The 27,496-nt window shown below is 40.4% G+C and overlaps 1 protein-coding gene across 1 annotated transcript; it reads right to left on the bottom strand.

Annotated features, from left to right (window-relative positions):
* Positions 1-247: 247 nt before the first annotated feature.
* dop1b (DOP1 leucine zipper like protein B) lies at positions 248-22,231 on the bottom strand. Its single transcript, XM_062431638.1, has 38 exons — positions 22,095-22,231; positions 18,928-19,105; positions 18,046-18,227; positions 17,775-17,945; positions 17,265-17,454; positions 17,005-17,103; positions 16,102-16,225; positions 15,699-15,808; positions 15,073-15,184; positions 14,854-14,974; positions 14,598-14,717; positions 14,240-14,348; positions 13,687-13,923; positions 13,288-13,604; positions 12,780-13,189; positions 12,405-12,676; positions 12,156-12,308; positions 11,892-11,992; positions 10,975-11,165; positions 9,261-10,860; positions 8,952-9,051; positions 8,662-8,853; positions 8,469-8,591; positions 8,242-8,376; positions 8,069-8,124; positions 7,875-7,979; positions 7,569-7,635; positions 7,309-7,468; positions 6,313-6,395; positions 6,096-6,205; positions 5,682-5,831; positions 4,642-4,703; positions 4,154-4,282; positions 3,925-4,061; positions 3,241-3,296; positions 3,006-3,149; positions 2,019-2,151; positions 248-1,546 (listed from the first exon to the last, which is right to left on the bottom strand). Exons 2-38 carry the CDS (start codon positions 19,063-19,065, stop codon positions 1,289-1,291), a joined length of 6,957 nt encoding a protein of 2,318 aa, XP_062287622.1. The 5' UTR covers positions 19,066-19,105; positions 22,095-22,231; the 3' UTR covers positions 248-1,288.
* Between the last annotated feature and the right edge of the window lie 5,265 nt (positions 22,232-27,496).

The raw sequence follows: 27,496 nt of genomic DNA on the forward strand, positions 1-27,496 counted from the left end.
TAACCTCCTTTCTTTATTTGGAACACGGGAAGTTGTGCCAGAAACCACATTGTTCCCAATCAAATCAAATTGAACTAATTATTCTCTAAAGTGTGTTCTGATGATTGTATGAAGTGATTGAATATTGTGTGAATGATGCACCACATTAAAGGTAAATGAGCCAAACTGTCAGAGTTTTGATGCTCCACTTATGCAAAGGCCACAAAACATGCAGCTAAAGTTATACAATGAAAACACAGTATTTAAGCTTAATTAATTTAATGAGTCTTGTTTCTGTTAATTCAAAACTTGACATGGTCCTTTCAACATCCAAAATAACTTAAACAATAATTACTCAAACATTCAGCACCAAGGAAAAAAAGATAACAGGCAGTTGTACAAACTATCCATGAACAACTACAAAGAAGGCTGATTTCCCTTGAACACCAAAAAATGGCAAGCATGTTTTTAGCGAGGTACACCCAATAATATTTCAAAGGGTTTTTTACTGGTGTACACAAATCACATTCAATAACTTACCAATAAAAGTCTAAACATAAATCTTTACCAAGGGCCTGTGAGGTCCAATAATGACATCCAAATAACAAAGAGAAAATGCAACAATGTCCTGCAGACATATGGTCTTTACATTCTCAAAGTCAGACAGACATAAGCACTGTATGTTTCTACTAGAGAGCGTGGTTAACTAGAGTTATGAAAAAGTCAAAAGAATGCATCAACTATAATTAATAAGGTCTTTCACAGTCTGCTGTTTTGTGTCAAACAAAACATCTTTACTGGAACTATTGTAATTACAAGATGTGTGCCTTGTAATCTGAAGTTAATTGAATTTGGTTTTCATAATAACCATTGTTAGTGGTAAAAGGTTTCAGGCTAAAATCATTGAAAGCAAAGAGAGTAGACATTATGACACGTAAATCATTTTCAACAAAGGTGATACTCATCCTTGAGAGAAGAAGTATTCTGCAGTTATTTGGGATTTATGCTTACACTATATTTTTTCAGATATCCATAAAGCCCATTGGAAATAATTACAGTACAGTCCCTTGGTTTTTCCAATACAGATTCAGTGTGAGAACACCTCAGAGGTACATGTATTCATGTGGAGATCAGACTAGTTAAAATGTTAAAAAACAGAATTCCAAAACATTTCCTTATTTTCTAGTTCACAATACAACATTACCGCTGTGTCTGCTTCAGGTTTCTACTCATATGGCTGCAGATCAGTACCCTGGGTTTTAAAAGCGTGAGAAGAGGACTATGTTCACGACAGCTTCATGCTTGATTTTTAATTCTCTGTGGAGTCCAGGAACTCTTCCTCAGTGGTGCGCTCCAGCCTCTTCAGGACTCCGTCTGAATTGGCTGCTGGGTAGTCTGCTACTGGGAAGTAGGGCATAGGGTGGCTGTAGGGTGGAGGGCCCTGGAAGGAACAGCAAAGGGTGCGAAGGAAAGGCAACAGCTGGGTAATGGAGGTCAGGGAGCTTTGGGTGAGGAGGGGGAACTTTAAGTGCTCTGTGGATGATTCTTCACTCAGCCCATTCAGTGTCTGGGATAATAAAATAAGACATCATAGGATGAGATGTGAGTTACAAGCTGAGGTTCATCATACATCATACAACATCATACATTTTAACACATCATCTTGAGTATCATGCACCACCATCTACCCAGACTGTGCATGATGCAATGTCCCAATTTAACAATAAAAATAATCTGCAACAGGGAAGGAAACAATGCCACATTGCTTTGTTTTTGTTGAGGAAAATCCTTTTATATTCTATATCTGAACACAGATTGCTGAACTTTCACCAATTAAAGAAAACATGGATAGTCAGTATATCCCTTGATTAGGTTTGTTTTGTATGGGTATTTCACAGTTATTGTTGCTATGGTTACTTGCAGTCTCATACCATGACAATGATTTAGAAATGTTAACCATTCAAGAGTGAAGACCTTAAAAATGGAAACGACTATGTGTGAGTTTGAGATGTACCATTTCAACCAACATATGATCTTACTGTAAATCGTTGCTGTATTCCCTCCAGTATTCTGACAACGTGGGGTGTGCATTCCTGTTCGCCCTCTATCAGTGTGCTTTCTGGGCCACTGTAGCGGTTCACATCCACCTCAGGGACAAATGCCCAGCGATACCTGTACATGGAAGAAATAGTGACACAGAAAAGGTAAGACAGAATCAGTGATGGGAATAACGGCGTTATAAATAAACAGTGTTACTAACGGCGTTACTTTTTTCAGTAACGAGTAATCAAATTAATTAGTTTCCCTCGTTACAACGTCGTTACCGTTACTGCCAAAAAATGCAGCATTACTTCTTCAGACCTCACTGAAGCGGTTTTCTCCCTGCCAAAAGAGTGGCTGCACTTAATGGCATAACCAAAGACAGAGTAGGGCGCAAATGAGACACAATCTCCCGGAATCTGGATCGAGCGAGCAAGATTGCGCTGTAGAGAGTGTGTGTGTGTGTGTGTGTTTATGTGACTATTAATGCAGCGCGTGTGAGAGCAAAGCGTCCTGATACTGTAGCTCTGTGTTGCTGCTTATTAGTTCATAGTTATATTAAGAGAAGTTTATATTGTTATTGCTTTTTGAGGAATAAAATTCAATTACTGCACATCTGTTACATGTACAATTTTATTATTTATTTCTTTTTAGTACATTTCTTAAGCATAATTTAATTTTGAACGTGTTTTGGGCCAGTTGTTGTTGATAGGGGCAGCCAAGTAATTTGACATATTTGAACATTTTTTAAAAAAGTAACGTAATAGTTACTTTTCCTGGTAATTAATTACTTTGACATTGATGTAGCTCAGTTACTAACTCAGTTACTTTTTGGAGAAGTAATGAGTACCTATAATGAATTACTTTTTCAAAGTAACGTGCCTAACACTGGACAGAATACAATACCCAGAGAAAACAACTAATGCAACAGTAGAACTTAAATTAGAAAAGCTTTTAAATGATTTTGTTCTATTTCAGGGTCTTACATCGGAAAAAGTGGTATCCTCTCTGGAGGAAATGCCAAGGAGGTGTCCAGAAACTTGCAGGCTGACAGATACATGTCCAGCTCTGCCTGAGAGAAATTCACTGGTCCACCTCTGTCAAGGGCTCCACGTACCACTTTAGCCAACCTAGGTGGTACAGAAAAAAACACAATTTAGAGTGAGAGCATCAACAGAATTTCAGTGAAATTGGAATTTATCAATAAAATAATGAACTCACTTTGAGACATCTTTATCTGCCTGTAGAGATTTCTCTAGGCGTGCAAATATGCGGATCTGAAAAACAAAAATTTCTTTTATAATAATGCAGCTGGGGTCAGCAATTAAGTTCTACAACGGGACAGCTTTTTCAGGATTTTTCAATGCGGACCAGTTAACTGGCACAATAGAAAAGCAGACTCAAATGTTTTGTTTATTTCTATTAATACATTAAGAACAAAATAGATTTATAACACTGTTAAGGACAGTAACTGAGGGGGGAAATGGGAAATGCACACCATTTCTGTTAAACTGCCATTTGTATTTGTCAGTAACAAATCTGGTATAGTCTCATAGGACAAAGTTGTAAAATTCACACATTAAACTTCATATACTGGACTTAATTTCAGCACCATTCACTGATGAAATCACATCGGCACAACGATGGTTTTAATGCTTCTCCTCATGTGGGGGCAGTATTAGATGTAACATGGTTATATTACAATAACTGGGATTTACAGGAGCCTTGTGTTTATTTTGTTATTTATAGTAGATTTGGAAATTGATGTTAATGTTTTGATGTGAATGATGAAGGTCAAAACTTTAATCTGGAGGCAAAATAGTTTTGCTACAGGGTCAGATTTGGTCACTACTTGCAGCATGGCCCCTGTGTATAAAACCAGTCTCTTGGAAGATGGGATCTTACCAGTTCTGTGACCATGATTGGCCACAGAGATGTCAGGTGCTGGGATGAAATCCTTAACAGGAGAACACGAAACATCAGGAACATCTGGGCCGAAATAGCAGGGCTGGGATTCATTCGCAAAGCCTCCGTGAGACGCTCTGGAAGGAGGGGAATGAGGTTTCATAACTACTAAATGAAGCAATTAGTTGTATATTGTGTATCCTAACAATTCAAAGTAACAGTAACACACCTTGGATGAGGGGCAGATAGAGATGATACTGATCCAGTTCTCCACTGAACATGGCAAATGCCTGGCGCTTCAGCAGCATGGGTCTCTGGTCTGCACTAGCAAACAGTTTCAGGGAGCCACTCTGCATACCTGCAGCACAAATAGACACAGGATAGTAACAGCAAATAATGAAAAATGCATCTCCATAATTTGAATTTGAAACACCACTTCCAGATGTAACATTTTGACTGCAGTGTTTTTTTTTGTTTTTTTTTATAATTTCCATCTGCTTTCTTGTCTGAACCTATTTTTTCAATATTGAATGCAAGAGATAGGTTGAACAAATCTGCAGCAATGATTCTCCATTATCTCTCTCATTCTCTACACCTTGCATTTGACTTCAAAGTAATAAATACATCTTTTGTACCACAAATTAGCTCTCACTTTTAGATTACTTTTTTTTATTTTTTTTAACAGCATCACACACATTTCCTAGAGGCTGTACTCACTCATGAGGTCTTTAAACATGGTCTTCTCGTGAGTCAGCAAGTGGTCAATTATGGATTTCCAGCTACAGAGAACATACAACAGCCAAGCAGGATTCATTAGACATAAGTCATCCTCAATTATTGTATAACATTAAACACACAGAGCACTCATTCACTCATCCTTCTGTAAATGTCTCCTTGATGTCTCAAAAACCTGTTTGTGCTGTCAGCATAACTGAGTAACCACAGTATATGTATTACAGTACACTTGGCATATTCACAATGCTATGATTTTGAGTTTGAATGAAAATTAGTAGTATTTGTTAGTGTTAGAGTAACTTCCATTTCAACTGAGTAGACATGTCAATTATGGACAAAATAATCTTAAATTCATGGGTGGTCAGATATTTCCAATTTCATGGTTTGAGCAACCCAGGACAAGACGAGAAAATTTGAGGAAGAACCTTTTCTTTGCAGACTCTCAACCTTCAGATGTGTCGATTCCTGAATTTGTTTGCCACTGAATCAGCTTTGTGGTCACTGGACCCTCTTATGTGCTGCAGCAGACTGAATCTCTACATGCTGCAGCACTTAGCAAGTAAGCAAATCAGCTAACACCACCAACTAGTACCATTATCATTATATTATGCTAATAGGATGTTTCAAGGTCTTCTTAAGGTCCTCTTTACAAGGGTCTTCTTCTCCCTTAATCGCTATATTAGGTGTTAATTTGGTTTTGCACTGTAAGAATGTATTCTGAATATTCTTCTTCATACTTGTAGTTAATTCACTTTGCGAGTTCATTCATTGAAATGCTCTTCCTCTTGTATTAATCATACAGAATGCATTTATTTTACGAGCCAATACCTAATACACATAAACCACCTTTCAGTAATTCTGTATGATATAGTATGTAAATACTTTACATATAATTTGATTTATGTTATTAGTAATAATGAGTGTGTGTGTCTTTTAATATTCCTGAAGTTTCAAAGTCTAAATCAGTATTAAATGGCTGTCTAGAAATACATTTCTATCTTATAATTTTCAAACATACCAACCTAAGTGCACAGGTGGCATCCATGGTGAAGAAAAGGGGGTCCATGAAGAGCTCAAAGACCTCTTTCCTCCAGGCCCTTTTGGTATAGGCATATCCACTCAGACTGCTCAGCAGCTGAGCACCCGCCTCAAAGCTGGGCATGTTGTAGGCACTGAAGGAGAGAAGTGTTTTTTTATGACACTGTCTATCTATAGTGATTATTTTGAGATAATGAAACAAACAGTCAGCATTATGAATCAGAAAAGTTAAAATATCACTAAAGGTTGTGTGCCACTTGGTTTACTTGTGTAATGCCTATATACAGAGTAGTAGTAGCTGAAGGTTTTTTTCCATGACAAAAGGTTAGTGTAACTGTAAAGACCAAAGACACTGGTGATGCCAGCAGTAAGATGAATCAAACACCTGCAGTAATTACCTGTGATTCTTCAGGTAGGGGAAAACATAGTACATGAGCCGAGAAATGAGAGGAACCGCTTTCTCCTTCTCATCACTGCGATATACCATGTCAAGAAGTGGTGCCAAGATCTACACGGTGAAAAAGTGTGTTAAATAGAACCTACAGTACGCACACCCACACACAACAGTTCACCCACTTATTTAGTTGCCACAAATAAAAACTGAAAAACTCTTACCTCAGCCAGGAGTACAAGAGCCTGCACGCTGTAAACTGAGGGAGCCGAGGAGGAGACCATGGTGCTAGCTTGGGCCATCGATTCTGACAACAGGAAACAGAACAGTGAATTCATGTGCAACTGTTTACCAAGCTTACCAAGCAAGTATTAGTGACTGAAGCTCCTACATTCTGAGCCCCAATGATGAACTCCCTTTAAAGTCAATAAGATCTTTTCCTCATACCATCATGATCCATTTTATATGTAACAGAGCATGAAGTACATCTGTATGGAGGCATCTGCACTAATGGTATTTTTTCTTTGTTACATCAGTGTGAGGGAAATTACAATTATCCACTGACTGTGAATGTGAATGACTGTAATGAAACTGGTCAGATGCGTCTTCCCAGCATAAGGACCAGGTGCAGACACCCCCTTTTAAATGAATTAATTTTAATTAATTAAAAGACAACTGTTACTCTCTGAGGGTGACCAAATGCTCTGTGACATATAAGTCTGTATGTACAAATATGATAGCTTACCTTCATTACAATCATCTCTCAGCCGAGCAAGCAGGAGATCCTTTTGCAAGTATGAATTCTAATTATTGCAATAAATAAACCCTGTGAATTCACCTTTAAATGTACACTTCAATCAGTACATGGAGTAAAAATAAACTTGAATTTGAACCACAACTCCACATTTGTCTGACATTATTGAAAAAGTCTGTCATCTGTGCCTCTCCTAGTTTACAGATGGCAGCTAGGGCCACTGGGTTTCCATGGATACAGTGGCAGGTTTCTAATTCAAGGTCACACTTGACAAGAAAAATAGACACTTCCATCTATGGACTGCTAAGCTGAAGTTTACTATGGGGAAAGCAGTGTTTCTATGGCAGCAGTAGTGATTTGTAAGCTCTACCTGGTCCAATCAGACATAAATCTGACTAAATTGATCCCCTGGGTTTATTATGGTACAGTATTCTATTGTGAATTTATCAGAGGTGTCTAAAGTTACCATAATGGTCACCATCCATTTCTGCGTCATCAGGCTCTTCTGCCTCGGCGCACACCTGTGGCTGAACTTTGACCTCAAGGCTGCGACTGAGCCAACTGGTCTGCTCCAGAGATGACCCTGCGATCCCACCCACTGCCTCGAGGATCCGTTGAGTCACCTCCTGCACAATAATAACATGATCAATATCACCACAGTTTCACACACACACACACACACACACTATTTCAATCATAGCTGTAGTTATAAAGCATGTGTCATACCTGCAGATCTCGGGTGTCCTTCTTATTGTCCAGGTTGGGGAGCCGGTTAACAATTTCATTGAGGATTCTGGAAAATACAAATAGTTACTGAATTAAAAAAAAAAATAATGCATATAGTTAGCCTTTCATTGTGACTATATGAAAGTGTAGTATGACCATTATGTACAGTATATTTATGAGCTTTTTTGGTGGGTACGCCATGATTCTGTCTATATAAGCGATGCACAAGAGTATTCTGTAATATAGTATAAGTACTACTACAACTGATGAGAGTATTGAATAAAGGATGAATGTGTAAAAACTGACCCCAGCAGTAAGAAGTGCCCAGGCGGGGCCAGGTTGAGCTGAACAGACTCCCTTAAAATACTGAAGAGAGGAGCGATGTTTTCCTGCAGGGCCGGAGCTGAAATACTACATATAAAAAGAGATTATAATAAAAGTGAGCATTTGTAAAATCACCTCACTAAATTTGAGTTCCTGCCTTGTACTTTGCTTCTTACCTCTGGATATAGGCGTAGCTGAACTGTAACATGGGGATATCTACCAGAGCTGACTTCTGGAGAGGACACAGAAAAAATTAGACAAAAACTGGTGAAAATCAACTTTCACTGAAACTTCCTGAATACAATTTCTGAGCAGCTGTGCATGTGTGCACATATACATGTTTGCATACCTGATCTCCTTTTATCTGATGTGGTTTTTTCACCACCTCTTTGACCAAATGTAGGATGGTCTCTGTGTGCAAGGTGTTCAATGATTTCACCAGATCCACAATGGTTAGGCGAGACTCACCAGCCACAGGTAAAACCTAAAGAAGAGTGGAGTGTAATGATGCCGCAGGTGCTCTAAAGCTTTGAGTTTGTCTTATTTCTTTGTTTCTAGACATATTACAGCTCTTACTTTGTTTTTATGTCTCCTCTTACTCTTCCTGCTGCTCCACACCACTCCCAGTGAAGCCATGAGCTGAACACCATACTGCCCAGTCAGGGGGAGAAGGAACTCCAGGATCCGCTGCCGTAGAATCTACAAATATTCACTGTTAATAGTTGAAAATTGCCACACAAATATATGCAGATGGGTTAAACACACACACCTTGGTGCTTTTAAAGTAGACAGAGGTAGAAGTGTGTCTGCTGCTCTGTACAGTGTCAGATACTCGTCTCTGAAACTCTTCTCTGATGACCACGCCCCATAACAGTGACATACTACTGAGCATGTGCGGCAGGGCCTCAATCACTGCATTGCGCGCATTACGGACATCCACAGGATCACAGGGAACCAGGGACTGACAGAAAGAGAGAGAGAAAAAAAAATATTTACACTCACATGGATATAAGAGGTACATATCTGTGTGTGTGTGTATGTGTGGGCTTCATTCCTTACTCTCTTGTTGTCCAATAGACAGTAGTGTGTAATGGTGGTGAGACCTTCTAGCAGAGTTAGAGGGTAGTCAGGGGCAATGTTCTCCTTCCTGCCACTCAGGCTGACCAGAAGACAGAAATATAAATCAGATATTTAACTTAAAGCACTATTAAAGTGCCTAGTCCTCAGTGAGAAACAGGAGCATGATCCACATGATGAGGATTTGTATGATTATAAATTCATGATATTCAGCACATAAAAACAACCTCATATGCCACAAATGACACAAATTAGATATTGTGTTTGCGTTTTCAGTGATGCCAGTTTTACCTCTGATTTGTCTTTCCTCCGTCGTGCTCATAAAGCTTGACCAGCTCATCCAGGTTCCTGCATATCTGACTGATAAGAGGAGCCACAATAATGCCTAATGAGCGACCCAAGTAGGGCAGAGAGGAGCACAGCAGTGAAACCCAGTGGGGGTGCATGGAATAGCCATACTGTGGCTGCAGAGCCCTCGCTGCAGCAGAGACAAACATTCCTTGAGCTGTGATGGGGTGGCTTTGGACATACTGGGCCGCCTTGATGGACTGCTGGAAAAGGACAGCGGTTTGCCACTCACGAGCAAGGGGGGTGGTAGCAGTTGGGATTTCACGAGGCTCCCCAGGCTGGCCAGATGATCCACTTGACCCAGCTGCAGAGACAGCCCCACCAGGCCACACATGGTATTCCAGGACTATAAGAGCCTGGAGGAGTTTTAGTAATTCCATTTGTAAGGGGTACTGCTCCTGTCCCCCTGTTCCAACATTCACCAGGCTCTCCTCCGACAGGCTTCCCTGCTGATCCAGCATGTCCACACTCCTGGGTGCTCCCTTGTCCATTCCCCTCTGGCTGACATACATGGATGCAGAAAGTGTAAGCAGAGCATATTGCTGCACTTTACATCCGGAGAGAAGTCTGCGGATGGGCTCCAGACTGGCCCCGCTGCCTTCTTGTCCCCGTGCCACACAACCAAGCTGGTTCACCAACCGTGTCAGCACCTCCACACTCTTTACCTGAACCTCTCTGTTTCCCTGCGAGTCAAGAGGACCAAGACTCAGGTAGGACGGATAATGAGAGCGCAGAAATCGCAGGCACAAGGACACCAACAGTTCAATAATCAGGGATGGGGGCACAGAGGGGGAGGAGGAAGGGGAAAGCAAGCAGCCGTAGAAACCTTTGCCATCCTGAGCTTGTTGGTGGCGCTGCAAGAGGTTGGAGACCAGATTTAAATGTGCAGCAGAGCTCGTGTCCAGAGAGGTGGAGGAGAGGGCATCCACCAGAGGGCACTGAGCACTACTCCTCAGAAGGCTGTCTAGCAGAGCCAAGCCTTGAAGCAGATGGCGCCAACCGCCTGCCACAGGATACAGCAGCACGTGACGGAACAGAGAGTCGATCGCCTCTCTCTTCTCACGCTCCTGTTTTAACAGGCGAGACCTGGCCATGGCCTCCAGCTCTACATCTTCCTCATCCTCACTTGACAGTGAATCCGATGCCTGTGTGTGCTCGGACTCTACCCTCCGCAGGCCGTTGACCAGGCCTCCTTCTTCAATGCTGCGATAGGGGACAGAACCAGAGCTGGAGTTCTCTGTGGATACCTGGGCACCACTGGTGTCAGCTGACTCAGTGTGTTCGCTCTCTGCCTCCTCCTCCTCCTCCTCTTCCTCCTCTCTACCCTCATCCTCCTCTGTCTCTTCACTCTCACTCCGGGATACTACGAAAGTGTCTGCTAGTTTGGGTAACTCTGGATCACTGTCTAACTCTGCCCACATGAATTCCCGGTCCACAATGTTCAGGAGATTTAAGCTGGTGACCTCTGTGGCCATGGCATCTGCATCTGTCCCAGATGTTTTTGTGGAGGATCGACTTCTATTGTTTAGAGCCTTCAGGTTGCCTTTAAAACAAAATGCATATTAGTTTTTATCAAAAAACACACAGCGTATAGCCACGGTCACGTTTTTTCTGTCAAATTATGTCACCCATCCAACATGCTGACAAATGAATTTACCAGCAGTGAGATTTTGTTTGGCGCTCTGAATGTTGCTGCGTTGAGTAGTCGGGTGAAGCAGCAACAACAGAATAGGCTCCAGGATCCGGATCACGTCATTGAGGGACAGAGCCCTGGCCAGCCAGCAGTGCGCTGCTGCGCTTACTGAGCCATCTGTACAGCTGAGACTGTCCACCACGACACACAGAGACCTGAAAAAGAGACACAGAGGTCTAAATCTGTCCCAGCTGTAGAAAGCTCAAAGTCTATAGCCACGATCCAGTGAGGCCTTAATGCTCATGGCAAACTACAAAACAAAAATAAGAGATGAATTTGATATCCCTAAATATTTATGACAAGTGGGGCAAAACATGTCAGTTTTGACCAGAGAGTAGTGCTGTTACCTAAATGAAAAGGGATTCTCTCCTGAAGTGTGACAATATTAGGACAACTACGAATCAGCTTGCCTGGCTCAGTTTTTGTCACTCTGAGCTGTTCTTTGTCATTTGTACCTTCCTTGTCACTAAGCATGCATCACCAGCTATTGGTGGTGCCACACAAAAGACAATGCTATAAAAATAATTATCAAAATTTCAAAAGGTTCACGCGGAGCGTCTCAGCATGGGATACAAAGAGGGAGACTATGTCTTGGCTCTCACTCAACTGCAGTTTTAGGACATGTGGGCAGTCTGGTTTGAGTTTATCATATTGTTTATATATTCAAATTGGGAAATTGCTAACTGCTCTGTATTGGTTCTCTGTGGAAGTTGATACCAATATGTAGCATGTCAATACATCATCACAGTAGAACTGACACATATGGTGAGCATGTCAGCTACATATGATTGGGACAGAAAGAATAACAAAGATGAAAGACATTATAGACATTAACCTTACATTTGTCTTTACTGCTCACTGCTTTTCAACCATGTACTTACCGGTCAAAGGAGCGTCTGAGGGACATGGTCCTGTTGGTGTGGATCTCCCGGGTCAGGTGCCATAGAACAGTGAAGCGGTGCAGTGCTTCCAGCCTAACAGCCTGGGGCAAAAAAAAAACAAGGCACACAGTGTTCACAAGTCTTTAGCTTATTTGCTTATCTCATCTTATGACCTAGTATGTCCGTTGGTTTGTCAGAAGATACTGGGAGAAAATGAAAATGTGTGAAACAAATGTGGGTCAGCATGTGTGCAGGTATATTCACCTTGTCTTTGTGCAATAGTGCCTGGCAGATTATCTCTTCGCAGATGGATGCTGATGGAGCCAAACAGTGAAGCCTATAAAAGAGTTCCACACAGGAAGTGTGCTGTTCTCTACGCTCCATGTCCAGCTGGCTCCAAAGTACCTGGGACACCCTCTGGGTGACAGCACAAAATCACAAAACTTTAAATACCACACTTACATATACATACAAATTTGAATTCTACAAACATTTTCCCTTTGACAACCTAACCTGATAGAAATCTGTGCCCTCCTCTATGGCATGAAGCACAGCAGGGTAGATGGGTGGCACAGTGACCATCTGCAGCCGGCCGCTCAGAGGATTAGAGTCAGAGTTCTGGTAGCGTCTGTGCTTGTCCTGGATCACAAGCGCTAAGGATTGAGAGTGGTTGATGAGCTCCAACAGAGAGGCCACTGCAGTGTGTTGGATGCTGTAGTCCCTGGACAGGCAGCACAGTGTCATCAAGGACCTTAGCCACACTGGCAGGGTGTCCACATCACTCCCTATGGAAAACAAACACACTTGATTACTACTTTGTGGGTTAAAGCACATAGCTAAGAGTAGTTTAACCTCAGCTGGATGAATCCAATCAAATTGTGAGCTGACCTGTAAGACCAAACATGTCTGTATGGAGAGCCAGAGTCTCCTCTTCACTTAGGTAAACAGGGAAGGTAGTGCACTCCAGCAGCAGGTGGCAGGTGGCAGTGAAGGCCTGTCGACAGGCCTCAGAAATCTCTGCCCTGCCTCGGGGCATGTAGCCAGCTGCCCAGTCCAGACACCCTGCATGTGCACGTTCTTTTTTCTTCTCGGTGGGGGCTGCTGAGAGCGGGGTATCAGATATAGATGTAGAGCGGTGTTTAAGCTTGTTTGGAGTGAACAGTTCAGTCAGTTTGTCTTTAATTTCCCGTCCACCAATGCCTGTCAACAAAGTCTTCTGATCCACAGAGACAGTGCTTAGGTCAGGCTGAGGCTCTTCCTCTTCTCCCCTGACATCCTCCACCTGCACCAGCAGGTATCTGAAACATGTGAGGAGTGAAAATATTTAGGGAATTGATCAAGAGGCCCATAGTTCTATCTAGATGATGACTAATATGACAATAACTCAGTAGTTTACCTTGTGGTTATGGAGGCCAGGATGTCCTGCAGACACTGGGTCATGGTGTCTATACTGCCTCCCTTCCTCCACACTCTTTCACCCTCTTTGCAAATTCCATTTCCCTCAGCCCCCATCCCTGGCAGGAGATGCTGCTCTGATGGTGAGGCGCTGATTCCCAATCCACTGTCCTCAGACCTGAGTGCTGGGTAAACACCATCTGCAGATTCTGCCTCATCCCCTCCATCTCTGTTCAGCTCTTCAAGTTCATGGTGACCATTAGGCTGACCAACACTGCCATCTTTCTCTTCCTCCTTCTCCATATCCTGGATAAAGGACTATTCATAAGATGAGGCAGTCAAACATCAAAAACATAATTTAAACATAAACCACACTGGCACAGACTTTGAAATGCCTAACCTGTGCATTTTTTTCTTCCTCTTCTAATGTCTGTGACTCCATCTCCTCTGTCTGTGCCCCTGCCTCAACATCCATATAAGCCACAGGCATCTGGATCTTACTCAGGACCCTGAAGCAGGTGCGCAGGCCCTGTGTGACATCTTCCAGGCTGACGGAGTCCATGTGGCTGGACAGATTTTGGAGCATGGTGCTCAGCATTTCTGGAAGAAACTGGGACTGGATATCAGCATGGAGCTCCTGTGAGAAAATACCAGCATTTTGAACATACTGTTTGTGTATAGACATTTGTTCAAACATATTTATGAGACAGACTTGGGTCAACTAGTGCTGTATAATAGCAAATATTTGTTTAAACCTAACTGTATCGGAGTGCCAGAGGGATACAAAAATGTCAACAAAAGAAAACACGAAAAAAATGTGTTTTTCAGCTTGTCTACATTTTTAGTACTTGTTGAATATTTCTAAAATGTCAAACCCCAACATTCTGGTTTTTCTGACAAATACATTTTCACAAGGGAGAGAACTACGATATGTAAGTGTGTGGGTTATTTACCAGAGGAAGAACATCGAGCAGAAAAATGACCAGATTGGACATCTCTGTGACAGAGGGAGCAAGGTGACTGCGGTCCTGCTCAGGAGGTGTTGGTGGGTCATCTTTGTCACTATAGAGTTAAGACAGAAAGAAAGTGATGGTGATTGATTGATATTTGAGGGTAAACAAGGAAAGTCAGAATATATGTTGTGTATGTTCCTGGCAATGCTGCTTTACAGTGTAGTATGTGAATGCTGACTTGCAGCTAGGATCTTGTATTTTCTGGGCTGACACAATATACTGTAAAGTCAACACCTGCTAGGTTTAAGTATTAACAAGCAGAATGAAGAATTCTGTGTCACAGTCATTCCCGACTTACCGTAGAGAAGCGCAGAAGCGTCGGGTCATGTACTCCCACAAGTATTCACTGTTCATGGAGCTTATGAGCATGTTCATCGCCTTTATAATCTCTGACGCATTCTTATTCTCTTTTATTTTACTGTTTAAGAAAACATAAGAAAAGCACCATCTGTTACAAAGCTCATTCTGACATGTTCTGACTTCATTTTCAGCTAAACCTTCATTATTTTGACAGTCAACATCCTTGCATCTGTTCTCTCATCTGTTGCCCTCACCTGGCCAGCTGGTTTCCTGAGAGCCCAGAGCTCGTGATGGTTTCCTCCCCCACCATCTCTCGACAGTAGCTGTAGAAGGCTCGGACCACCTCCAACAGCACACTACTCAAGACCACTGGACCTGAGCAGAGGCATCACATAAGGGCTTAGAGATCAACAAAGAGTGGTGGATCTAGTGCTTTGATGTTTTTGTGTGCTGTACTGCTCAGTGCTATCTACCTATTTCCGGTTTATCAAGCAGGCTGATGATGATGCGAAAAGGCCTGAGGTATCCAGTTATGATCTCCGGGTTTCTCTCCAAATCCTTCTGTTTGAGGATGTTAATCAGAGCCTGAAGTCAAAGACCAACAGACAAGGAAGAGAAGAACAGGAGACAAACATAGATTAATGCACTGTTCAAACAGACACACCTGACCAAAATGTGAAATGTTAGGCTTCTTTTAATTTTTTTGTACAAGTAGTGTGAAAGTTTAGTTTAGACAGCATGTTTACTTCAGTTAAGATTTCGATAAAGGCAAAGTGCAGGACTATTTCTTGGCCGGGGCACAGTAACTTCCTGGAGTCTCCACTGGTTGTCCGGAACAAGTTACTCTTCCCCCGCCAAGAAATAGCCCCCCAATAACACCATGTGTTGCTTTCACACTTTTATAAGGATTAAACAAACAAGATATAACACCTTGATAATTGAGCTTTAGAAGTGCCTCTATATGGATTTTGTTACCTTAGAACGGAGCCAGGCTAGCTGTTTCACCCCGTTTCCTATCTTTATTCTTTCATCTAAGTTGATCTTTATGTATTTTTTCAGTTTTGGTGTGTATCTGTGTGCTATTACATGAGTGAGGTACCTGCACAATGAAATCTTTGGAGTAGTTGTTGAAGTAGAAGGATGTATGTTCCTGTGCAGTAGTGGAGAGGGTGGGATGTGGTGCCACCATTTCTCCTTTTGTGTCTGTGCCTACACACACACACACACACACACACACACACACACACACACACACACACACACACACACACACACACACACACACACACACACACACACACACACACACACACACACACACACACACACACACACACACACACACACACACACACACACACACACACACACACACACACACACACACACACAAAGACAAACTTTGGCATGCAAACTGAGAGAACTAGTAATTGACCAAGCTCTGCCTAACAGTAGTTTTATACACATGATTCATCACTTAAGTGTATTCTACTAATAAGAACCTAGGAGCCAGGCGTAGAGGCGTCTGTTGAGGGACATGTCTCTGCGGAGTAGGGTGAGTGACGCGGCAGACACCAATGTGATCATCTCTTCAACACTCATAGTAATGCTGGTCTCCTCTGGATCCTAAACCAACAACACAGATGTAGCTGATAAGGACTAGGAAACAATAGGAGAGTAATGATAGGATAGACATCAAGTTCAGTGCAACAGAAACAGGAAATAATATTGGAGACCACTCACAATACTAATTTCCATACAAAATATTTGTTTTGCTTTTGTCTCTGTCTGACAGTTAAAGAAGATTTTTACATTTCCTGCAAGTCTGTTCCATGTTCTGCTGCACAGGATTGGACAAGATATTTATGTTGCAAACATCAGCAATGAGAATGATAGCTGACAATAACAGCAATAACCATGATGACATTTACTTTACCAAATGAATTGTTGTGATTTAATAATATTAGTAACATTGCTCCATCATGAGGGCAAGCAGCAAACTAGTTAAACCCAATTATCCCAATTATTGAGTTAATTAGACACAGACTGGGAATAGTTTTAACATTATATATTCTCCTACCAAGAAGTGTTTGGATAATTAGGCTATATTATACATTTGTTTACAACATGCTTAATTATCTTATCTGTATTACTTGCCCTAATGGATTGGCAATATTGTAATGTCCCTGGATCTCACTGGAGTGTAACATTTTCATCATAGTGAATGAAAATAAGACCCAGATTGTAATTAAATTAAGTCTTCTTTTGGACAGAGGAAAAATATGTTACGGAACTATAATTGATCTACAACGATGCCAAGAAGAGGAGTGCAGACACACTTTACTTAGCTCACAATCAAAGATGTTGTCAAGGGGGGAAAAAAGGAATTTAATGTGTGAACCTACCAGGCATTTAGCAAAAGGGAAAAAGAAGAGCAGGATTTCTAGTGTGTTCCTCTGAACCAAGACATTAGCATCTTGCAGAGAAAGACACACTGACTTCACCTGGAGACAGACAGAGGCCGAGAAGTTGAAACAGCTGACAAAAAATGGCGATAGTGTAGACTTTACAAGTAAACTGAAACATTATGAAACAAATGTCCCCAATGGAAAATATTAAAAATGTTCTCCACAGCAAATGTGACAAGAATGACAAACACACTCACCACAAGGCGATGGTCGAAGCCGAGCATGTATGCTTGCTGGTGCAGGGTCAACATGCGGTCAAAGTGTGTGACTATGAAGACTGTGGCGGGCAGTCGCACCAAGGGGCTGACCAGCATACTGCCCCACAGGGCACCATAGAAAACCTGCTGACCCACCAGCAATGACAACTTGAGCAGCAAAGCATCAGTCCTGGACAAAGTGAGAGGATAATGTGGTAAAAACTCACTGACATGCGTTCAATAATATGTCAACTAATAAATTTGTATTTCTGAGTGGGGGCCTAACTTTTTGATTATTCATGTCGATTCTGAAAATTGCTTTGGTAAAGAGGCATTATAATACCCAAAAAAAACAGAGCAACTCTTCAATATATTAGCTTCTGAAGTGTATCAAATATTGGATTATATTAGTATGAAATTAAATTATGTTTTAAATACAAGAACAAAGGTTACGCCTGATATTATTTAAGATACTATCATCTTCCAACAAAAACAGTATGTGCTGTGTACCTGTCGTAGACCTCCAGACCCTCCTCCAGGCCTGGCAGAAGTCCTGTTATAAAAGCCTGAAGACTTGGCAGCAAAGCCCTCTGCAGCGGGAGATAGTAACGCTCGTATAGTGTCAGCAGGACAGGCTTCACTGCCATGGCTGCATGGCCCAACAGCGGAAACAATCCTGAGCTAAAAAAAACAGACACACATCAAAGAGTTACCTCATAAAAAAGCTGCACATATGAGGCTAGCTCTTTTCTTGATGCAGTAAACGGCTCTTTTTATTCACCTGTAAATGAACAGATCCTTGGCCAGCCATTTTGTTCCGATTATTTTGAAGATGACCTCATAGGTCTCCAGAGCCTTGAGGTGCACTCCACTGGGGAGGGCCGGGTGCAGACACTGGGCCAGACGCTTCCCTATGATCAGCCTCTTGGGCAGGAGCGAGTAACGAAGGTTACTCTGCAGGGCCTGATAGAGAGAGAGAGAGAGAGAGAGAGAGAGAGAGAGAGAGAGAGAGAGAGAGAGAGAGAGAGAGAGAGAGAGAGAGAGAGAGAGAGAGAAGCAGAACTTAAAAAACTGGGTTTGCCATTGATCAAAGAGTTTATACAGTAAGTGAGAATTAGGCAGATCAATAAACAAAACCACACAGATGTACAAGAATAACAGGACTTTGTGTTTACTGTTGTTCAGTTTCATGTTAAACATATGACACATTTCTCTCCCTCACATTCTGTGTGTACTTAAAGGACCAACTGGTATGCTTCAATACACACAGACACTCCAAAGTAAACATCTGCTCTACAAGTAAATAGAAAAGTGGCATATTTGTTGCCCATAATGAATGGCCAGAAGACTTGAAAAATAAGACTGTTTAACACAGAGAGTCTCGTGAGAAACAAGAACTTCCTCATAACAACTATGCGGAGAAGTGAAACTATAAAGCAATTGTGGAAGTAACACCTGCAAGATATCTAAATCAAATAACTGTGAATACTAATGTTAATTCCAAGTAAACAGAAGGAAACAGATCATTTGTTATGTTGAGAAACTTTACTGTGTGCATAACTGGATGTAGCAATGTCTATACACATAAATAGAGCTATCAGGAGAAAGTCATTAGCAGCTAAATCTGTAAGGCATCAGGTCATCTCTGTGCATCATACTGTACCTTGTTGAGCTTTCCCAGAGAGGAAATGAGATCGGCCCACTCACTAGAGGACTCAAAGTTTCGCAGCGCTTTCTCAATGACTGCCGCATAGCTACGGTAACGGTAGTCGTTCTGAAGCTCCAACTCCTCAGGATCCATGACACATCAATCTGATCCCAGCATGTTCAGCACAATATGTCTGGAAAACAGGAAAGACAAACAACAAGTTTTTAGCTAAAAGGCATAGGGTTGAAGAAACTCACAAGAAGAATCAGTTATGTGATAGTATCTGTCTGTCTGCAACCTGTTGGATATCCCTCTGCCTCTGAAGCTTGTTTATGGCAAATAAAATTAGCCAATTAGCGCTGTTCACTGACACACACACAAGCCACGGGGCAAAGGAGACAAATGTCTTCATTCATGACTGGTCAACGTTTGCCTGATTGACCTGTCTCTCAATCTGAGGAAGGAGGAGTCCTTTTTACATACTGTGTGGACCTGCATGAACTTCCATGAGAAAAACAAGTTATGGACTGTGTATAAATACAATGAACACAGTGAAATTAAAAGTTGAATGCATTGATTTCTTTGGCTACTTGGAGGGGCAGCAAAACAAGCTGTACACACAACATTGACATAATATCACATTATAGAGTTGATGCAACAAATGTGTTAGTAAACAGTTGCTTCTTGGACAACACAAGCATTTATTTTTGAGTCATATTCTTGGCAACTTGACAAATCCAAATCCAATATTCACTCTCCTTTTAGCTACCATTTACAAAAACTCCTGACAAAAAATATCTGGCTCCTTACAAGGTAGATGCTAACTTTGTCTGTCTGCTGTTTGGTGCTTGGCTGGTAGTGTTTGTGGAAAAAAGCTGGAACGGTGAGAGTGAATCAAACAGTAATTTTTGACTGATGTAAGCCCAAACAAAAACAATGAGCTGAAAGATACACCGCAGAGCTGAAGAGGACTGCAGACTTGGGTGATAATTACTGTATCTGAGGGTTTGTCATTTGATCCATTGTTAATTTAAATGCACTGATAAGAGAACTGAACAGAAATAGAGAAACATTTATTATTAGTACCCAACTAATACGTATAATGATTTTTTACTTTCATATACACGACAAAGGCAGAGGTGTACTGTATGTGTGTGTGTGTGTGTGTGTGTGTGTGTGTGTGTGTGTGTGTAGTGTAGTGTATTTGAATACAGCTAAACACAGAAGTGGACGGGGAGTATGAAGGCAGGATTAGAGGAGCATAGACATCTGGACTCCCTGTGACTGAGCTGAGAGAGGCTTTGCTATCGTGGACAAGCCCAATAACACGTGCTGACAGATCAAGACAACAACGCATTAGTGCCGATCAGCTGATTGACAGAGAAATAATCAATAAAAATGTAATATCTGATTCATTTTAAATAATTTATGAAATACCAATACCTATTGTGTGTTGGTTCAAGCTTTAAAAATGTTAGCATTTGCTGATTTACCTCATATCTTTATAAATGTAATACAGCAATTAAAATAAGCAACCTGTGATAACTTGTAACATGTATTTTTGTTGCTTTTTACATTTTATAGACTAAACAATGAATCACTACATTTAAAAATAAACTATATAACTTCAGTATATTAATGCAGGAAAAAAGCCTAACCCAGTTCTTGACCCAGGGGAATTAGAGGGAGGAAGAGTTGTTTTTTTCTTGTAAAGAAATGACAGGAGAGCGAGACTGTCAGTGAACAGGAGACAACTGGGAGACTGAGACAACTGGGAGAACTAGTAAAATTAATGATGAACATATGATGAAGAAGTCAGCTCTCTTTTCATCCCCTGAGTCAGCTTCCGTGTATGTTCTGCTGGAAATGATAATTGGTTTTTGAGGCTAATACTGATATTGATATTTGTTTAGTTTACAATATTACATAAAAAACTACAAAGCATACATATTTTTGGTAGTTCCTTAAAATTGTTTATCAGGGAGTGATATTAATCGAAGGAAACATTTTAGAGTTGAAAAATAAAACTGTCAAGGCTATGTAATGGTCACACTGTTTGGCGGCATTTCTGTACTGTATTTTTTTGTTACTTATCAGTCAAAAAGTACAGATAGCAGATAGAGGGTCATATTCTCCATATTTAATTAGATGTGGTAGTTCTAACAAACTTTTACTATGCACTTTAATTTAGGAGAAAATGAAGTTGTCTGCCATATTATTGTGTCTTTTTGTGTGTTGCTTAAAATAAAAGGTCACTGACACCATATTTATTTAAAAATACCAATGACTGTATAATACCATCAACTTAGTTAGAAGAGAATATTTTGGTAACACTTTGACAGTAAAAAAAATAAGGACCTGTGTCACTAAAATGTGTTGAAATGTAATGAAATATGAAAGTAATGTCCTTTTCACACCAGGCAAAAAAACACTTTTACCCATGAAAGCCACATGCTGGACTCGTGACCTGGGTCTTAAAATCCTATAGCCCTATCACTTGTGGATTACTTTGGAAAGTGCAATTTGGAAAATTGTGTAAACCAAACCGAAGTAAACGTAAACGCCCACTTCCTCATGGTATTTCTCAGAAGAACAAGTGCAATAAAAAAAAAACATGCATTTCTACAGGTTGGAAGTGTGTGCTTTGAGGGTGGGTCATATATAGGGTGAACTAGAAACACACTGTGTGGCTCGCAACAAGGCTGGACTGTGTCACCTGACTGACACCACCATCACCACCACCATGAGAGGCTTTTGTATGACAGTGTCCAGCTGTGAGAGGGCACATGAGAGGAAGACAGCGTAAACTGTGGCCAAAACAGTTTGGCCGCAGCAGCTTTTGGCCTTGAGTGTACTGTAGCATCACTGAGTGTATTATGTAACAGCACGACTACAAACCACAGACTGGATAATATCAGCCTCACTAACTAGGAAGCAAGTAAGACAATTTTATAGTTGTAAAGATATTCGTGTAAAGCTAGCTCGTTTTCGTTAATACTAAAATTGAACTATGGAGTATTCAAAGATATAGCTAGCTATTAACGAATCATTACAATTATTAAAACGTTTTTTTTTTTACAGCAGCTGTGTAAATTAAGGAGTTATAAAACGACAACATATAGAAAATAGCACCGTAATAAACACAATTAGCTAGCTAAGTATCAGGTGCATCAATGACTCACCAAATGCGAACACTCGCTTCAAAGCAGTCCGATTGAAAGAAGCGACAGTCCAGTCCTCGTGACTCATCCTTCACGCAAGTGCAGCTCAAAGAAAAGAGATAGCACACCTGTTTTTTGTCTATAGGCAAAATACAAGTGTGTCACTAACCATCCCCTGAGTACCACGGGTGATATCAGTCCTAATGGGGCGGGATCCTCTCTCTCAGCTGATTCAGAGCCGAGCAGCACAACAGGACGGACGAATCACTTCCTTATACAGGAGGGGTGGGGCGTTGATGTTTTCAAGGGTAAAATGCTATATTTACCTTTTAAACGCTCCTTAAAAAGTCAATATACGAATGACATTAGATAGATTCTCGACCAGAGGGGAAAAGAAACCAGTTATTCCTGGCAGCGTCAAAACTGAGACGAACATTACTCAGAGGTCCCTGCCTCCGGGTTTGGTACAGTCCAGGATGTGCAGTGTTTACAAACCTCTCACCTAACTGTTAGATGTTTGACAGTAAGCGCCTTACTGTAATTATACTGTCTTTAATTACAACTTTCAAACAAAGTTTAAACATAATTATTGTCTCCAAAATGTTTTCATGAATTCCAGTATTGTTGTGAAATAGGTAAAATATGTTATTTTAATGTAATACTTGATGTACACTGATGCTACACAGGGAATAAGCATAGCTAAACACCCATCTTCTTCTTCTTCTTATCATTATTATTATAATTAATATTGTTGTTATTATTATCATTGAGCCTGACCAATACAAACTGAAGGAAACCCCTGAATGACTGAGTAGAAAAACATAATGAATGCAGATGTTTCAACACAGCTACTCTGCATGGTACAATTAAACAATTAACACCCAATTACGCTCTGTGGCATGTATAACAATACTGAGCAGGCCCAGTTGATTAATTTGTTAGTTAATTACTTACTTTTGCATCAAGATGGCAAGAGGAAGAGATCTAAGTGACTTTGAAAGAGGGTTGATTGTTGGTTGCTGGTATTTTAACAGTGACAGGAGGGTTATCTGCATTTAGATCTATGGGAAGAAGAGGAATCGGAAATTGTGGTCAACAACGATTGTGATGCTCTTGCATTAGAGTTATATATTAGGAAAAACAGATGCAACTCTTCCTCATGTGACTGAGAATGTCTTATTGTAAAGATGAATACATATTTACATATTTAAGAGTTCAGTGGTGCAAAAAACAATAGGCACTGGTCTACAGAGATGTGGAAAACAGTGATATGGTCAGATTGTTTGGTGTATTCTCGACAAGTGCATTACTGCATGTGTGGTGTACACCAACAGAATGGTACAGGCCTGAATGTTTGACCCCTATAGTAAGGTGATCCGGTGGGTCTGATATGCTGTTGGGGCCATTTTCTGGCATGGTTTGGATCCACTTGTCTCCTAAGAGGGAAAGGTCACTGCATGTCAATATAAAGTTACTCTGTCTGATCACCTTTTTCCTATGATCAAACATTTCTATCATGATGGGAGTGATCTTTTCCAGGATGACAAATGCCCCCATCCATAGGGCAGGAGAGGTCACTGAATGGTTTGATGAGTATGGAAATGATGTGAATCATGTGCTTTGGCATTCACAGTCACCAGATCTCAACCCAATTGAACACCTGTGGGAGTTTTTGGATTGACATGTTAGACAGTGCTCTCCACCATCATCAAAACACCAGCTGGGGAAATATATTTTGGAAGAATTGTGTTCAATCCCTCCATTAGAGTTCAGAGACTGTAGAGTCAATGTCAAGTTTAGTTTGTCACTCGCACACTGTCTCAACCCCTAAGTCATTGGGGTGACCCTGATGTAAGACATAATGTGATTGTGTGATTTTTCATAAAATTGAGATATAAACAGAGTTAATAAAAGACTGGGGTTGCAAGTTCTATTTGAGTACTAATTGAAAATGAAAAAGCAAATGAGTGATGTCAAAGTAACCTTACACACCAGGTGGTTTGTTTAACATGTCCTCACATGATCTTGTGATGTTGTGATCATGCAAATCCAGCTGCCTCACATGATAAGTGTCAAAGTAAACAGATTATTTTGACAGAATGTGTGTGTGTGTCTGTGTGTGAGTGTGTGCATGTGCATCATTACCATAATCAAACCACACTTGTTTTCTGAGTAATAAATGTTATCTAAGATATTCTAAATACCAATTGTTTGTGTGTATTGTTTATTTAAATTTAGGTGGAATGCTTTCATTGATAATTATTACAGTGTCATAAAAGTCGCCCATAACAACCCTTTCCTTACACACACACACACACACACACACACACACACACACACACACACACACACACACACACACACACACACACACACACACACACACACACACACACACACACACACACACAAAAAAAACACACACACACACACACTCAATTTAGGTGAGCCAGTTCCAGCACTCTGGTTTTGTGCATTCTCACAAACTGGCATGGCTTATTGGGACAATTAATGGAATGGAGTCATTGTTAATGTTATTATTTACAGCTGTGCCTTTCTTGCTTCGACAAGTTAAAATGTCTGCATGAAAAGGGTCTATTAAATTTGTAGGAGTTACCAATAAGAATAATTTACTTTGGTTTTGACTCCACATATTCTATCCTTTCCAGTTGTCCCTAAAGTTAAAGTCAAACACATTTTAAAATTCTGACAGACAAATTAGACTGATTTGAATATGAACTGTGGTCTTGCTGCACCTTGAAAACAGAAACGGTTCCCCTCATCCTTGTTAGGACCATTTTCATGGCAGACATGTTTATAATAATAATGTTTATAATTAATGATTATAAACTTCTGCCTTCCATTTAGGTGATTCCAGTTTCAGGAGGTTTCACATGTTGTAGGTTTCAGTTCTGTACAGTATTTCTATTTGAAGTTGATAGTTCTCTATAGCAATCATTTACCTGCTTCGGCAATATGACAAAATCCCTTTATAAGACAAATGTAATGATTCTGAAACTGATACATTTTTTAATCGACTTGTTGAACATGACTTTGGGTTAAAATGGGTTTTAAGTGCACACAAGAACCAGCAAGTACAAGTTTACGTCTCTAGATGGAGCTCCTGCATTTGCAAAAACATTTGAACCTGACTGAGCTGCAACTGTCAAACCTCCAATAGTGAACTAAAGAAGGTTCAGGCTTCAGGTTTATAGTAGCAGTGCGAATCAATAGTTTCAAAGACAGTGCACTGACACATCACAAATATACACATTTTGTTATTTAGTATACAGCATGAGGTTAATATACAAATACAATGCAACATCCTTTTTCACCCAGAGCTTCCCCTGACATCCAGATGTTTAAACGAAATCTGAATCAATGTTGTCGTGTGAGATAAAGAGAGAGCTTGTGAGGAAACCAGGGAGAGGTGTGAACTGTGGTAATGAGTTATCATTACTCCTCTTGTAGTATAAACAAACACCACAAAGACTCCCTGGACATAAAAATTTGGGATTCAGCTGTCCAGAACACAGGACATGTTCCATTTAAGCGTATTAAACATGGTGAGATATTAAACATTAGGATGGTGATCTATGAAGTTCGCACAGTGACAAACCGCTGTATGTGTCTGATGGTTTGTGGGGACACAGGAGGATTCTTCATACATACTTGAAGACAACAACAAAGTTAAATGTATTGCATGTGCCACATTGGTAGAGGTAGATGTTTGTAAATCATTTACTGCAAAATTTTACAACCAATTTTCTTTATTTATAACACAGCCAATTATAGATACACAATAATGGTCAAAGTTCATATTACACCATGACACTGTGAGTCAGGATGGAAATCAAGCAAAGCCATAATTGAAGTTATGACTTCACCAACATGTCCTGAATGATCTCTGTACAGACATGTAAACTGGTTTATTTGAAAAGCAAAATGACTTTTATTTTTAGAAGTTTTACCATTTGAAAAAACAAAGAAAAGTTCATTACACTTACATTGAATAAAACTTAGATGTTTATTTTCACAAGCTAACAACACAGTATTTAACCATTTCTTGTTTGCATTTAATTGAAAGTCACAAGTACTAAGCAAGTCCTCAACAGGCTACTGTAGGCAACATCTGTTGGGTGACATTTTAAGAGTGGTTAGTGTAATTTGTGTGATCTATAAGAACCAATATAATTAATGTTTACAGCACTCACAGGCTTTTTACAGGTCTAATATGGATGCCAAATAGGGCTTCTAACAATCAGTAGACAGCTTGAGCACGAGCTCACTTTTATCATAGAAAATCTTTGTATAGATTCAATGAGACAATGCAGTGTTTTACCAATGGAAAGTATGACTAATAATAGAAAATCTCTGTTCTTAGGAACCCAGTACCTATTGGACTTGCCCATTGAGCTCTAAAAGTGGGACAGTCTGTTATTTTTGCATTAACATGATCTAAAGTGTAATAATCCTATCTGAAACTGGAAACTGAAACAGAATTAGTTTCACTTTTGAAATACTTTGAAATACAACTTTTTTTATTGCTATCACTAAGGAGGTTGGGTTTTTAGTTCTGTTTATCTATTGTATAACAAAATATCATGTTAAATATCATCATTTAACAGATGTGCTACTATGTGGCCATTTCTAAAGCACTTTGAAGTGTGGATGCTATTTTGTTTCTTCCAGTTGGTCCATATATGTATCTAGACAGTTGTGACCTCTTTTTCCATCAAGACAGTTTGTGCCATCATTTTTTTTTCGTTTTTTTTTTCTCCATTCAGCCCCACCAAATTTGGTTAGATGAATATTAATGCACTAACTTCATACTGTTTCCTTATGTGTTATTATTATATCTTATTCTTTCGCACTTATGTGAGTATGGCTGCATACAGGTTATCACAATGTTTAATATCGCTGTGATACGGTAGTTGATGTAGGCTGTTGTTGTCAATATATCCGTATCCGCTCCTCCCGCTAATTTTGAGTGACCTGCTGCTGGCGCTGAAGAACTACGCACCGCAAAAGCGCACGGCATGCAGGGAAATGCAGTTTTCTGTGAAATGGAAAATTCCGTTATATTCGTTAACAGGAGTGAGTGGAAATTTACCCTGCTTCCCTCCCTCCATATCATGCAGAGCTGTGTCTGCCTTGCAGAATGTTTTGTTGGAAGTCAACCATTCTGTTGTTAACCTTATTCTCATCTGAGGCTGTTGGCAATTATTAGGCTATTATGTTCACTGGGATATGACAATGATTATGACCATGGGGCAGATGTATATGAGCATAATATTGTATCATTATTATGTTATGTTATCATCATCATCATCATCATCGTTATTATTAGAAGAAGTAGTAGTAGCCTACTAGTAGTAGTAATATACTTTAATGTGTAAAGTATACAGAAGGAAATCTCATCA

The sequence above is a fragment of the Scomber scombrus genome, chromosome 13, assembly GCF_963691925.1.
Source record: "Scomber scombrus chromosome 13, fScoSco1.1, whole genome shotgun sequence".
In the NCBI taxonomy this organism is placed as follows: domain Eukaryota; kingdom Metazoa; phylum Chordata; class Actinopteri; order Scombriformes; family Scombridae; genus Scomber; species Scomber scombrus.